Source organism: Mobula birostris, chromosome 2 (assembly GCF_030028105.1).
Source record: "Mobula birostris isolate sMobBir1 chromosome 2, sMobBir1.hap1, whole genome shotgun sequence".
Classification (NCBI taxonomy): domain Eukaryota; kingdom Metazoa; phylum Chordata; class Chondrichthyes; order Myliobatiformes; family Myliobatidae; genus Mobula; species Mobula birostris.
Genome location: NC_092371.1, coordinates 25160236 through 25174945, shown reverse-complemented (window position 1 = coordinate 25174945; position 14710 = coordinate 25160236). Strand labels below are relative to the sequence as shown.

At 45.6% G+C, this 14710-nt stretch overlaps 1 protein-coding gene across 1 annotated transcript in view; it reads left to right on the top strand.

Annotated features, from left to right (window-relative positions):
* The first annotated feature begins 507 nt into the window (after positions 1-507).
* Positions 508-14710, top strand: part of LOC140185441 (uncharacterized) — a 29825-nt gene continuing 15622 nt past the window's right edge. Inside the window, exons 1-3 of the mRNA XM_072238782.1 lie at positions 508-885; positions 8216-8346; positions 11324-11489. Coding sequence (XP_072094883.1) covers positions 717-885; positions 8216-8346; positions 11324-11489 — 466 coding nt within the window. The 5' untranslated portion in view covers positions 508-716. The remainder of the gene's footprint in view (positions 886-8215; positions 8347-11323; positions 11490-14710) is intronic.

Genomic DNA, 14710 nt, shown 5'->3' with positions numbered 1-14710 from the left:
CTGCCACAAAATCTCTGTCTCTGTCCCTGACTCTGTCTTTGTCTCTATCTCTGTCATTCTCTCACACACACAGATGCACAATCTCAGTCTCTCTGTCTCTGTCTGTCTGTCTCTCTCTCTCCCTCTCTCTCTCTCTCACACACACACACACACACACACACACACACACACACACACACACACAATCTCTCATGTGCATTTTTCTCCCTCACCCTCTCAGACACACTTACAAACACAATCATGCACTCACTCAGTAAACACTCTCCCCGATCTGCATTCACACACCCTAATTCACTGAAACGCACACACAACTTTCACTCCCCTATTCCTGGTGAGAATATGTCTCATTTTATTTGTGCTGTATTACTGTCCAGACAAAATAACAATAAAATGGCTCTTTTAACTAAACTGGAGCTGGCGGTAGCTGTTGGACTCTCCACCTCACAGTGCTGAGCAAGCAAAGCCTGGTCTCCAAGGAGATGTCAAACAAAACTCTGGTCACAATCGCCAGCGTATGCCACAGGCAGTGAAACCCTCAAGGTGTTTAACTATTTTTACCCATGTGACATTTAGAAAAGAATGAATTACCAGCCATTTCTCCCTTTGATTTTTGTGGAATGTTGATCCCAGGCTCTCCGGCCAGAGCCCTAAGTTCCTTTTCCCAGCAGTCGGTCAAGGTGAAAGAAGACCTGTCACTAAAATCCCTTTAGCTCCTCATGCAGTGCCAGAGGGCCTTCAGCCTGAAAGTTCACCTGGAGGAAACAGAGGAGAACTTCCAAATAAGAAGCTGCCACGGTAACATGACGATAGCGCAAATGAAATCCAAACTGGAGCTGATTACCGGCATCCCCACCAACTACCAGAGGCTCTACTACATTGATGAAGGTAAGGCTCAGGGTTAACTCTCCCTCACAGCTCTGCTTTCACCATCCCCCATCCACTGGATAGTCAAAGGCTTTTTCTCAGGGCTGAAATGGCTAACACGAGAGGGCACAGTTTTAAGGTGCTTGGACGTAGGTACAGAGGAGATGTCAGGGTAAGTTTTTTTACACATAGAGTGCTGAGTGCGTGGAATGGGCTGCTGGCGTCGGTGGTGGAGGCGGGAACGATAGGGTCTTTTAAGAGACTCCTGGAGAGTACATGGAGCTCAGAAGAATAGAGGGCTATCAGTAACCCTAGGTAATGTCTAAGGTAAGAACATGTTCGGCACAGCTTTGTGGGCTGAAGGGCCTGTATTGTGCTGTAGGTTTGTCTATGTTTCTATTTCTACAGTGAGCTGGGGAAGGGTAGGACAGCCAACACAACATGTTCCAGAGGTTTGCCTCCTGACCTTCAGATAGCCTTATCCTCACCGTCCTTGAGGTATTTCATCTTCCCAGCCAATCAAAAAACAAGTAGACTCTTTGTCATTCCATTGGATGATGCATGACAGCTGGTCAACCAGACATTCCCACCCCCCCACACACACACACCATCTTTAACTTTAAAAAAGTATTTTTTTTAACAATACTCTCAAAATACTGGTGGAACTCAGCAGGTCAGGCGGGATCTATGGAGGGAAATAAACTGCCGACACTTGGATCTGAGACCATCGTCAGGACTGGCGTCTTGACCTAAAATGTCGACTGTTTATTAATAGACACTGCGTGACCTGCTGAGTTTCTCTAGCATTTTGTGTGTGTTGTTCTAACTTCACAGTATCTGAAGAATCTTGTGTCAAACATGCTTTAAAAGTTATTTTTTTTTTTATTTCCCCACTGCTTCTTCATAGTAACAAACCGGAAATTAGTTAACAGCCAGAAGTCACAGAATGATACCGGAGAATTCACCAGCCTCCATAACTTCACTCCGTGTCCCCGCACTCTCTCTCCAATTATTGGCCCCTTCCTGGTCTTGGAAGCAAGTCACATTATGAAATTATGGGAGGTACAGAGAGAGTAGACAGCCCAACCATTCTCCCAGAGTGGAGAAGACAAACACTGAAAGACGTTGCTTTAAGGTGGGAGGGGGGAAGTTTTAAAGAGGGTGTATGGAGCATCTTTCTTTTTTTACACAGAGTGGTGGGTGCTTGCAATGGGCTGCCGGGGATAATGGTGGAAGCAGATACTACAGTAGCATTCAACAGCTTTTTACTTTGGCACATGAGCATGCAGGGAATGGGTGGGGGCAGAGGGGGGTGGATACAGATTCTGTGCAGGCAGAAGGGATGAGTTTGGTATGGCATCACACTTGGCACAGGTATCATGAAGGCCCTGTCCCTGTGCTGTGTTGTTCTGTGTGATCAATATCTGCTCCATCATGGGCCAGTCTCGTGGCCATTGAAAGGTGGGGCCTCAAGAAGGAAGCATTCATTATTTAGGTCCTCTATTGCCCAGGAATTGTTTTCTTCTCATTCAGGGAGGAGGTACAGGAGCCTGAAGACCCACAACCAACGTCCTAGAAACAGCTTTTTCCCTCTGCCATCAGAACCTGTGAACACTACCTCAGCAGTCCTCTTTTCACCATTTAATTTTTATTGCAACTTTAGTCATTTCTGTGTCTTGCTGCCACAAAATAACTAATTTCCTGACATATATCCATGATAATAAACCTGATTCTGATTCTGAGTGTGCCATCATTACCAGTCTGCTGGGGCACTGGGGAAAACCTTCATCGTGTTGGCATGGGGAGTGCTTTCTGCTGAAATTAGGGAATGAATCTAAACAGTGTTGCAGTAGCCACATCTGTGGCATCTCCAGCCAGCCAGTGACTCAACTGGGCACCTCCTTCCAGCATAGACCAGGTAGTGACTGGGAGCTGGAGGGACCAGGTAGTGATTGGGAGCTGGAGGGACCAGGTAGTGACTGGGAACTGGAGGGACCAGGTAGTGACTGGGAGCTGGAGGGACCAGGGTAGTGACTGGGAGCTGGAGGGACCAGGTTGTGACTGGGAGCTGGAGGGACCAGGTAGCGATTGGGAGCTGGAGGGACCAGGTAGTGATTGGGAGCTGGAGGGACCAGGTTGTGACTGGGAACTGGAGGGACCAGGTAGTGACTGGGAGCTGGAGGGACCAGAGTAATGACTGGGAGCTGGAGGGACCAGGTTGTGACTGGGAGCTGGAGGGACAAGGTGGTGACTGGGAGCTGGAGGGATCAGGGTAGTGACTGGGAGCTGGAGGGACCAGGTTGTGACTGGGAGCTGGAGGGACCAGAGTAATGACTGGGAGCTGGAGGGACCAGGTTGTGACTGGGAGCTGGAGGGACAAGGTGGTGACTGGGAACTGGAGGGACAAGGTGGTGACTGGGAACTGGAGGGACCAGGTAGTGACTGGGAGCTGGAGGGATCAGGGTAGTGACTGGGAGCTGGAGGGACCAGGTTGTGACTGGGAGCTGGAGGGACAAGGTGGTGACTGGGAACTGGAGGGACCAGGGTAGTGACTGGGAACTGGAGGGACCAGGTAGTGACTGGGAGCTGGAGGGACCAGGTAGTGACTGGGAGCTGGAGGGACCAGGTAGTGACTGGGAGCTGGAGGGACCAGGGTAGTGACTGGGAACTGGAGTCTGTTAACTTCAGCTCTAACGCTCACTTGTAATCTCGCCCACCAGACAGGGCTCTAGAGAGCTACAAGGTAGCCAGGAAGGAGCTGAAGAATAGAGCAGGGAGAGCTAGAAGGGGACATGAGAAGGTCTTGGCAAGTAGGATTAAAGTAAACCTCAAGGCGTAATGTACATACGTGAAGATTAGGAAGGATGGCCAGAGTGAGGGTAGGATGATCACTAATACTTCTATCCAGTAGGGAAGATCCTTAATGAATGCTTTACTTCAGTATTCACCAGTATGAGGGATCTTTTTCAACATGAGAACAGTGTAAATCAGGCTGATATGCTTGAACCTGTCGATGTCAAGAAGGAGGAAGTGCTGGAATTTGGAAAATCATTAGGACAGGTAAGTCCCTGGGGCTGGATGGGATATACCCCAGGTTACTAGGAGAAGTAAGGGAAGAGTCTTCGGCAAAATCTTTGCATCCTCACTGGCATCAGGAGTAGTTCCAGATGATTGGAGGGTGGCAAATGTTATTCCCTTGTTCAAGAAGGGGAATTGAGATAACCTTGGGAATTAGAGATGAGTGAGTCTTATTTCAGTGGTGAGCAAATTATTGGAGTGATTCTTAGAGACAGGATACATGAGCATTTGGTGAAGTATGCTCTGATGGATAGTCATCGTGGCTTTCTGGGCCGGGGGGCAGATCATTGCTCACGAGCCATTGAATTCTTTGAGAATGTGGCAAAGCACATTGATGAAGGTAGAGCAGTGGATGTGGTGTTTATGGATTTAGTAAGGTGCTTGATAAAGTTCCCCATGGTAGTACATAGAATAGTACAGCACAGTACAGGCCCATCGGCCCACAAAGTTGTGCCGACCCTTAAACCCTGCCTCCCATATAACCCTCCACCTTAAATTCCTCCATATATCGGTCTAGTAGTCTCTTAAATTTCACTAGTGTATCTGCCTCCACCACTGACTCAGGCAGTGCATTCCACACACCAACCACTCTCTGAGTAAAAAACCTTCCTCTAATGTCCCCCTTGAACTTCCCACCCCTTACCTTAAAGCCATGTCCTCTTGAATTGAGCAGTGGTGCCCTGGGAAAGAGGCGCTGGCTATCCACTCTATCTATTCCTCTTAATATCTTGTATATCTTGTAGACTCATTTATGAGACATGGAATCCAGGGATTCAGAATTAGCTTGCCCACAGAAGGCAGACGGTGCTCGTAGATGCAATGTATGCTGTCTGGAGGTCAGTGACCAGTAGTACTCCACAGTGATCTGTTCCAGGACCCCTGCTCTTTGAGATTTTTATAAATAACGTGGATGAGGAAGGGGAAGGGTGGGTTAGTAAGTTTGCAGATGTCACAAAGGTTGGTGGAATTGTGGATACTGTTGAAGGTTGTCATAGGATACAATGGAACATTGACAGGATGCAGAGCTGGGCTGAGAAGTGGCTGATGGAGTTTAACCAGAGAAGTGTGAAGTAATCCACTTTGGAAAGTCAAATTTAAAAGCAAAATACAGGGTTAATGGCACGATTCTTGGCAGTGTGGAGGTCCTGGGGCCCCTCAAATTTGTTGCACAAATTGATAGGGTTGTTAAGAAGGCACATGGTGTGTTGACCTTAATTAGTCATAGTCATAGTCATGGTCATAGTCATACTTTATTGATCCCGGGGGAAATTGGTTTTCATTACAGTTGCACCATAAATAATAAATAGTAGTAAAACCATAAATAGTTAAATTGTAATATGTAACTAATGCCAGTAAATTATAAAATAAATCCAGGACCAGCCTATCGGCTCAGGGTGTGTGACCCTCCAGGGGAGGAGTTGTAAAGCTTGATGGCCACAGGCAGGAATGACTTCCTATGATGCTCTGTGCTGCATCTCGGTGGAATGAGTCTCTGGCTGAATGTACCCCCGTGCCCACCCAGTACATTATGTAGTGGATGGGAGACATTGACCAAGATGGCATGCAACTTAGACAGCATCCTCTTTTCAGACACCACCGTCAGAGAGTCCAGTTCCATCCCCACAACATCACTGGCCTTATGAATGAGTTTGTTGATTCTGTTGGTGTCTGCTACCCTCAGCCTGCTGCCCCAGAACACAACAGCAAACATGATAGCACTGGCCACCACAGACTCGTAGAGCATCCTCAGCATTGTCCGGCAGATGTTAAAGGACTTCAGTCTCCTCAGGAAATAGAGACAGCTCTGACCCTTCTTGTAGACAGCCTCAGTGTTCTTTGACCAGTCCAGTTTATTGTCAATTTGTATCCCCAGGTATTTGTAATCCTCCATCATGTCCACACTGACCCCTGGATGGAAACAGGGGTCACCGGTACCTTAGCTCTCCTCAGGTCTACCACCAGCTCCTTAGTCTTTTTCACATTAAGCTGCAGATAATTCTGCTCACACCATCTGACAAAGTTTCCTACCATTGCCCTGTACTCAGCCTCATCTCCCCTGCTGATGCACCCAACTATGGCAGAGTCATCCGAAAACTTCTGAAGATGACAAGACTCTGTGCAGTAGTTGAAGTCCGAGGTGTAAATGGTGAAGAGAAAGGGAGACAAGACAGTCCCCTGTGGAGCCCCAGTGCTGCTGATCACTCTGTCAGACACACAGAGTTGCAAGCAATTAGTTGAGGAATTGAGGTCAAGAGTCACGAGGTATTGTTGCAGCACAATAAAACCCTGGTTAGACCACACTTGGCATATTGTGTTCAGTTCTAGTCACTTCAGTAGTGGTGAGCCACAAAGAGTATAGGTGCTTTTGAGAGAGTGCAGGGGAGATTTACCAGGATGCTGCCTGGATTAGAGACCATTTCTTATGAGGAAAGGTTGAGTGAGCTAGGGCTTTTTTCTTTGGAGCAAAGGAGGATGAGCAGTGACTTGATAGAGGTGTACAAGATGATAAAAGACATAGATTAAGTGAATAGCCAGAGACATATTCCCATGGTGAAAATGGCTAATACCAGGGGGCATAATTTTCAGGTGATTGGTGAAATATAGGGGGGTGTCAGAATTAAGCTCTTTACACAGGGGTGGTGGTAGATAGAGGCAGATACACTAGGGACATTTATGAAGCTCTTAGGTGAGCATATGGATGATAGAAAAATGGAGGGTTATGTTGAAGGGAAGGGTTATTTTGCTCTTAGTAGGTCAAAAGATCAGCACAAACTTGTGAGTCAAAGGCCCTGTACTGTGCAGTAATGTTCTAAATTCTATCTTCTTCCACTGCCAGCCCTCTGCTGTGGAAAGTTGCTGCTCCGTAAAGCACTTTGCTCACAAGTGTTGGTCCCTCTGATCAGAGCCGCTATTGTTAGTCTGATAGACTATTCGTATTCTGGCAACACCTCATGCATGGATGACTGTTGTTCCCAGAAGTGTTGTCATGAGGGTGATGGGATGGCACAGCCTGGGAGGCTGCTACCTCACTGATACAGTGCTGTGGGGGGTTTGCACGCCTCCCTGTGACCACGTGGGTCTCCCCCACTGCTCTGGTTTAAAAATTAAAGATCTACAGATTAGCTTTATTTGTCACACAGACATCAAACATACAGTGAAATGTGTCATTAGCATCAAATCAAATTGGCAAGGATTGTGCTTCGACAGCCTGAAAGTGTCACCACGCTTCTGGTGCCAACATTACAGGCTAACTTACTAACCCTGACCATATGTCTTTGGAATAAGGGAAATCAGAATACCCGGAGGGGTAACCCAGCTGGTCACAGGGAGAAGATACAAACTCCTTACAGACAGTGGTGGGATTCGAACCCTAAACGCGCTAACAGCACCAGTATCGTGCTGCTCCTGGTTTACTTCCACAAACCAAAGACGCGCAGGCTGGTAGTTTAATTGGCTGCTGTAAATTGCCCCTGACACAAATGAGTGGAGAAATTGTTCAGAGTGGATGGTTTGTGGGGTATGTTAGGAATGGGATGGTACAGTCAACGTGGGATGAATGACCTCCTTTGTTGTAATGGACTAGTTCTGAGAGATGTGAATCATGCAGTCCTGAACACAGAAAGGTCCCAGACATGGTTTCAGTGAAGTGGCCCACGACACTGATTTGCCTTCCTGTGTTCCCTGGTCTCATCAGACTAGCTTAAAACCTTCTCTGCTTTTGAGTAGAGCTGTTTACTCCAGAACCTGGTGATATTGCACAGCGTAACACTCATCTCAGTAATTATTATGCCAATGTACCAAGGAGAGCACTCTGACTGGTTACATCTTTGCCTGGGATGGAGGCTCCAAAGCACAGGATAGAAAGAGGCTGCAGACGGTTGTAGACCCAGCCAGTTCCACCCTCCCCACCACTGAGGCCATCTTCAAAAGGCGATGCTGAAGGAAGATGGCATTCATCATTTAGGACCCTCACTATCTGCAACATGCTTTCTTCTCAATACTACCATCAAGGAGGATGCACAGGGGTCTGAAGATCTACGCTAAATTTTTCAGGAACAGCTTCTTCCCCTCTGCCACCAAATTACTGAATGGTCCATGAACACTATCTCACTATTCCTCTTTTGCAACAAATTTTAATTTATATTTTTATTGTAACTTTTTTTTAATGTCTTGCACAAATCTTTCACAACAACTGTTGGTGATAATAAGCCTGATCCTGATTCTGAAACGTGGCTGCAAGATGATCCTGCCTAACGATGTTTGTGCTCCGCAGGAGAAATGCCTGACAACGTCACCCTGAAATTCAACGGCGTAATCGGTGGTGGAACGATAAGGATTAAAACCTGGTCTCAGGATGGTTTGCAGAATCTGTTCCGAGCTGCTGCACTTGGCAATATCCAGGAGGTATCACTGCCTAATGCAGAACTAGAAATAGACAATGTAAAATGTAGAAGCAGGGGAAGGCAGGCTCTTCCTATCATTGTGAAGCAGAATTCTCCATGGTTTGGATTGTCCACACATAGCACTTATACTTCCCTCAATAAGATCATGGCTGATCATTTTCCCGCACCATTCTCCTAGCCCTTAATTCCCTTCCTACCTGAAGATTTATCCACCTTTGTGTTGAATGTCTGAACCTCCTTAACCCTCCTCTAAAGTTGGAAGATGCTTTCCCCTGACAGATGGGCGAGGGGGTAGTGAGAAATTAACGGTGTGCTTGAATCTAGTAGTGCCAGTCTCAACACAGGTCAGAGTTCAGAAGGAACATCCTCACCCAGATGGTGGTGGATATTGGAATCCTCTACCCAGGAGGCTCAGTCGCTGAGTGTGTTCCCTCCTTTCCATTCATGGGTGTCCTACAGTCTATCAATAAAAGTTAACATGCAGCTACAGAAACCAAAAGCCCCCACCCACCCTAGTCATTCCTCGTTCTGCTGTCTTGCGTCAGGCAGAAGATACAGAGGCCTGAAAGCATGTACATCCAAACTCAAGGTAGCTTCTATGCTTTTGTTATTGAATAGAATAAAATTGATTTTTGACCACATAATCTACCTTGTTATGACCTTGCACCTTCTTGTCTATCTGATCATTCGAGGGAAGCATGCAACCGTTTTGTAACAGTAGGATAGAAGCTGCCCTTGAGCCTGGTGGTAGACTTTTATACCTCCTGCCTGAGGGGGGAGTGGAGAAGAGAGAATGTCCTGGGTTGGGTTTTTGATTATGTTGGCTGTTTTACCGAAGCAGTGAGAAGTGGACGCAGAGTCAGTGGAGGCAAGGCTGGTCTCAATGAATACGAAGCAGTGTCCACACTCTCTGTAGCTTTTGTGGTCACTGACAGAACAGTTGCTGAACTGAGCTGTGATGCACCTGGATAGGAAGCTTTCTACCGAACATCGGTAAAAATCAGAGAACATGAAAGAGGTCATGTGGAAGTAGGGGTACTGGTGAGCTTTTTTGGCAATGTGATTGGATCAGCACAGACTTTACTCCAAGGGATTTGAAGGTCTCAACCTTTGCGACGTCATCAGCATTGATGTAAAAAGGAGTGTGTGCACTGCCTCCCTTACTGAAGTCAATGACCAGCTCTTTTGTTTTGCTGACACTGAGGGAGAGGTTGTTGTCATGACACCATGTCACTAAGCTCTCTATCTCCCTCTGACATAATGATGTGAGATACGACCCAGCACGGGGTATCATCTGCAAACTTGTAGATACACCTAGGGCAGAATCTGGTCACACGGTTGTGAGTGTGTAGGGAATAGAGTTGGGTGTTGAGGACACTCAGCCTGTGGGGCACCAGTGATGAAGATAATCATGGTGGAGTTGTTTCTGTCTGTCTTTACTGATAGCAGTTGATTGGGCAGGAAGTCTAGAATCCAGTTGCAAAGGGAGGTGTTGAATCCCAGGTCTAGGAGTTGGGAGATGAGTTTGCTTGGAATCATATTATTGAAGGCTGAGTTGTAATCAATAAGCAATACTCTGACCTATGTGTCTTTACTGTGCAGGTACTCCCGAAATGAGTGTAGGGCCAGGGAGATGGTATCTCTGGTAGATCTGTTTTAGCAGTAGGCAAATTGCAGTGTGTTGAGGTTGTTTGGAAAGCTGGAATTAATGTGTGTTGTGACAGCCTTTCAAGGAACTTCATGATGGCAGATGTCAGAGCCACCGGGCAGTAGTTATTAAGGCATGTTACCTTGGATGGTAGTGGTCTTCTTGAAGCAGGTCTTTGGGTCCTAAGGATTTCTAGGCCTTGAATCCTGTTAAACGTTAGCCCTTGTTTATTTTCTGACATAGATTTTAATATACTCTCTCAGTCTTCCACTGCCAACTCATACCACTTTCCTTTGAAATTTAATTTGTTTAGATTCACTTCAGATTGATCTAATTCACTGTCAATATAAAATTCTATTTTATTATGATCACTCTTCCCCAGAGATGACTGTGTTATCAGAGTACAATTAATGTTTGTTACTGCATAAAAGTAGAGTTAAAATAGTTTGTCCATGAATAGTTTCTCAACGTACTGATATGGAAACTATCTCCATGAATTCGCCTTCCAAACTTAAATGCTAATCTGGTTTGTCCAGTTTATGTAAGGTCCCAGATGATCTCTGTATTATAATCTCTTCCCCATGGTTACATATAATTCTAATTTCCTGATTGGGATGGAACGAAGTGCAAGATATAAATGGCAACATCAGCCATGTTACTGTTCAATTCTTATATCCTACTGAAGAAGGGATAATGGAACCATCCCTACACAGCACACATTAAGAATCAAACTTCTTCTACATTGTTCTATCAATCAAGTGCTCCCAGGCCACTTAGAGGAGATGTTGTATCGTTGGAGAAATCAGCTGGTCCTCTTTAGTGTACAGTAGATGAAGTGAACCCAATTAATAACCAATGGTCTTTGTTTCCTCTGGAGTTTTGTCCCAGGAACTTCAGGGCTGTCAGCCCATTGTCCCTGTTGAGATCATCACTGGCTCCCATCTTCTCTGGAAGGTGCTGACTAACAAGGTGGATGGAGGTGTGCAGGAGGGCAGTGAGGGCATAGCTGCACAAAACTTGGACATCTCTGTGCCCAAATGCCATGTCCAGCAGCGGTGGACATCTGTGGGGGGGGGGGGGAAGTGACAGCAGGTACCCTTTCTCATGTGTTGTCATACTCCTACTGCATCGCCTGAGGGAAATAGCAAACAACATCTTTCTGGTCCTAAAAACAGCAAATTCGCCACACAGACTACCATGGTTTGATATAGCTGTCATTACCCTCTCGGGGTGGGGGTGGGTGACCTGGTGTGTCTGCAGCACAGACACCAGGGGGCGGTGGGAGAAAGTGGGCCATGACTCAGCAGTGACAGTGCTCGTTGACTTACAGCTCCTATCCCTCGGTGTTACCAAGCACAGCAAGTATTCCACTCCGAATTCGCAGCGGATGAAAGTGGCCGAGAGAGCAGCCTGGATTGCAGAGCGTAATTTCATAGCCCTGCTTATCGCTTCTCACCGAGGGCACATAGATGTGGTCAGGTTCCTACTGATGAATGGTAAGTGTCAGGTAGAGACCGTGTAGTTTCGGTGGGGTGCAATCATCGCGAGCAGTTGTTTGTTTTTGCTGAGGCGGCACAAGGTTTAAAAAAGAGCTCGTGACCTTTCAGAGCTTTTTGGCAGGCAGGAATCATCATGAGCATTTGCTTGTTCAGCTCAGGTGGCACGAGCCAATAAAAAAAAGTGAAGTATAAGCAGATCAGCTATTAGTGTTAGAGTGGACAAGCCTTGGCTCAAGAAGCTTGGACAGGCAGAGGCTCAAAGTCAGTTTCTAATAAGGATTTTTTTTCTTTTTCTTTGTCTGTTAGTACATACAGTTAGCCTGACTTCACTGGTTGGGAAGACGTTGGAGTCCTTTGTTAAGGATGAGGTTTCAGGATATTTGGAGGCACATGATAAAGTAGGTCATAGTCAACATGGATTCCTCAAGGGGAAATCTTGACTGACAAATCTGTTGGAATTAGCTGAGGAAATAACAGGCAGGATCGACAAAGGAGAGTCAGTGGATGTTGTTTACTTGGATTTTCAGAAGGCCTTTGACAAGCTGCCACACATGAGGCTGCTTAACAAAATAGGAACCCATGGTATTACAGGAAAGATACTAAAGTGGACAGAAGATGGCTGATTGGCAGGATGCAAAAATTGGGAAGGAAGGAGGCTTTTTCTGGTTGGCTGCTGGTGACTAGTTTTGCTCAAGTGGGGTCTGCGTTCATGCTATATGTCAATGATTTGGATGACAGAATTTGTGGCCAAGTTTGCAGACATTACAAAGATAGAGATAGGTGCAGGGGCAGGTGGTACTGAGGAAGCAGGAAGTCTGCAGAAGGACTTAGGCAGATTTGGAGATTGGGCAAAGAAGTGACAAGTAGAATATAGTGTCAGGAATTGTATGGTCATGCACTTTGGAAGATGGAAAAAAAGTGTGTACTATTTTCTAAATGGGGACAACATTCAAAAATTAAGAGATGCAAAGGGACTTAGGAGTCCTCATGCAGAATTCCCTAAAGGTAAAATTGCAGGTTGAGTCAGTGATGAGAAAGGCAAATGCAATGTTAGCATTCATTTTGAGAGAACTAGAATATAAAAGCGAGGATATAATGCGTAGGCTTTTTAATTCATTGTACAGCCCACACTTGAAGTATTATGAGCAGTTTTGGGCTCCTTATCTAAAAGATGTGCTGGCACTGAAAGGATCCAGAAGAGGTTCACAAGAATGATTCCAGGAATGAAGGGGTTAAATATATGAGGAGTGTTTGACGGCTCTGGGCCTGTACTCATTGGAGTTTAGAAGAATGAGGTGGGCACCTCATTTAAACCTATCGAGTACTGAAAAGCCTAGATAGAGTGGATGTGGAGAGAGTGTTTCCTATAGTGGGGGAGTCCCGGACCAAAGGGCACAGACTCAAGAGTAGAGGGACATCCATTTAGAACGGAGATGAGAAGGTATTTCTTTAGCCAGAGGGTAGTGAATCTGTGAAATTCATTGCCACAGACAGCTGAGGAGGCCAAATCATTGCATACATTAAGGCAGAGTTTGATATGTTCTTGAATAGTCAGGGTATCAAAAGTTATGGGGAGAAGATAGGAGAATGAAGTTGAGGAGGATAATAAATCAGCCATGATGGAATGGAAGAGGAGACTCGATGGGCTCAATGGCCTGACTCTGCTTCTATGTCTTATCGTCTTATGGTCTTAATGCAGACCTATCTTCTGGGGGCCAGATGGATGGGAGTAAGAAGTGGACACCTTGCTGCTTTCAGCCCTGACTACCCACAGCTCTGGTACAGCTTGAAGCTACACTTCAGAGCTGAAGAGCTACAGAGACAGGGATGGTTGTGCTCAACACCTCACTTCCTTCTGCCCGAAAATTGGTGGAAACCTATTCAAATCTCATATAGAGATGGGCATGGCAATGTGTACTTTGCAGTCAGAGATGGTATCATATCTTCATCCTTTTAGAACATAAATCAGTACAGCAACCGACCCTTTGGCCCATGATGTCTACACTGAACATGATGCCAAATTAAAATAACTCCCATCTGCTTGTACGTGATCCATATGCCTCCGTTCCCCACATATTTGCAGGTCCCTATATCAGCCTCTTCAGCTCCACTTCGAATTTGATTTCAACTCATTCCAGGCACCTACCAGTCTTTGTAAAGAAGAATCTTACCCCACACACCTTGTTTAAATTTGCCGCTCTCACTTTAAATGCATTTATTTGAGTATTTGCTATTTTTACCCTGGGGAGAAAGATTCCGAGTGTCTACCTACCTATGCCTCCCATTGTTTGAACTTCAGTCAGATCTCCCCTTAGCCTCCGATGCTCCAGTGAAAACAAATCTAGTTTGTCCAAACCCTCCTTATAGCTCATACTCTCTAATCCAGGCAGCATCCTGGTAAATATCTTCTGCATCCTCTCCAAAGTCTCCACATGCTTCTTGTAATGGGGTGACCAGAATTGTGCGCAATATTCCAAGTGTGGCTTAATCAAAGTTTCATATAGATGTGATGTGACTTCCCGACTCTTGTCTTCAGTGCCCTGACCAATGAAGGCGCGCATGCCATATGCCTTCTTTACCACCCTATCTACTTGTGTGGCTATTTTACAGGGAGCTGTGGCTTGGACCCCAACACCCCCTGTGCATCAATGCTGCTAAGGATCCTGCCAGTGACTATAAACTATCCCTTTACATTTGACCTCTCAAAGTGCAACACCTCCATTTGGATTACATTCTGTCCACCATTTCTTGGCCTTCATCTGTAACTGATCTATATTCAAAGTTCAAAGTCCAAAATTCAAAGTAAATTTATTATTAATGTACATATATACCACTAGATACAACCCTGAGATTCATTTTCTTGCAGGCATTCACAGTAAATGCAAGAAACACAATAGAATCAATGGAATACCACCCCTGACAGGATGGACAAACAACCAACGTGCAAAAGACAACAAACTGCAAATACGAAAGAAAAGAAATAATAATAATAGTAATAATCTTGCATCTCACAAACTAATCACCCTCTCGTTTAGTTAACCACAATATACTTACAGAAGAGCTGAAAGGGTGCCATAAGGGTATGAAAGGATGTAATGAACAACTGATAATAAGAGTCTGTAATTCTGAATCAAGCCCAGTGGAAAAGCAGAAATCTTTCATGTTGTTATATTGACTACCAAAAAAAACACTTCATTCTGTCCCACACTCATGGTTAA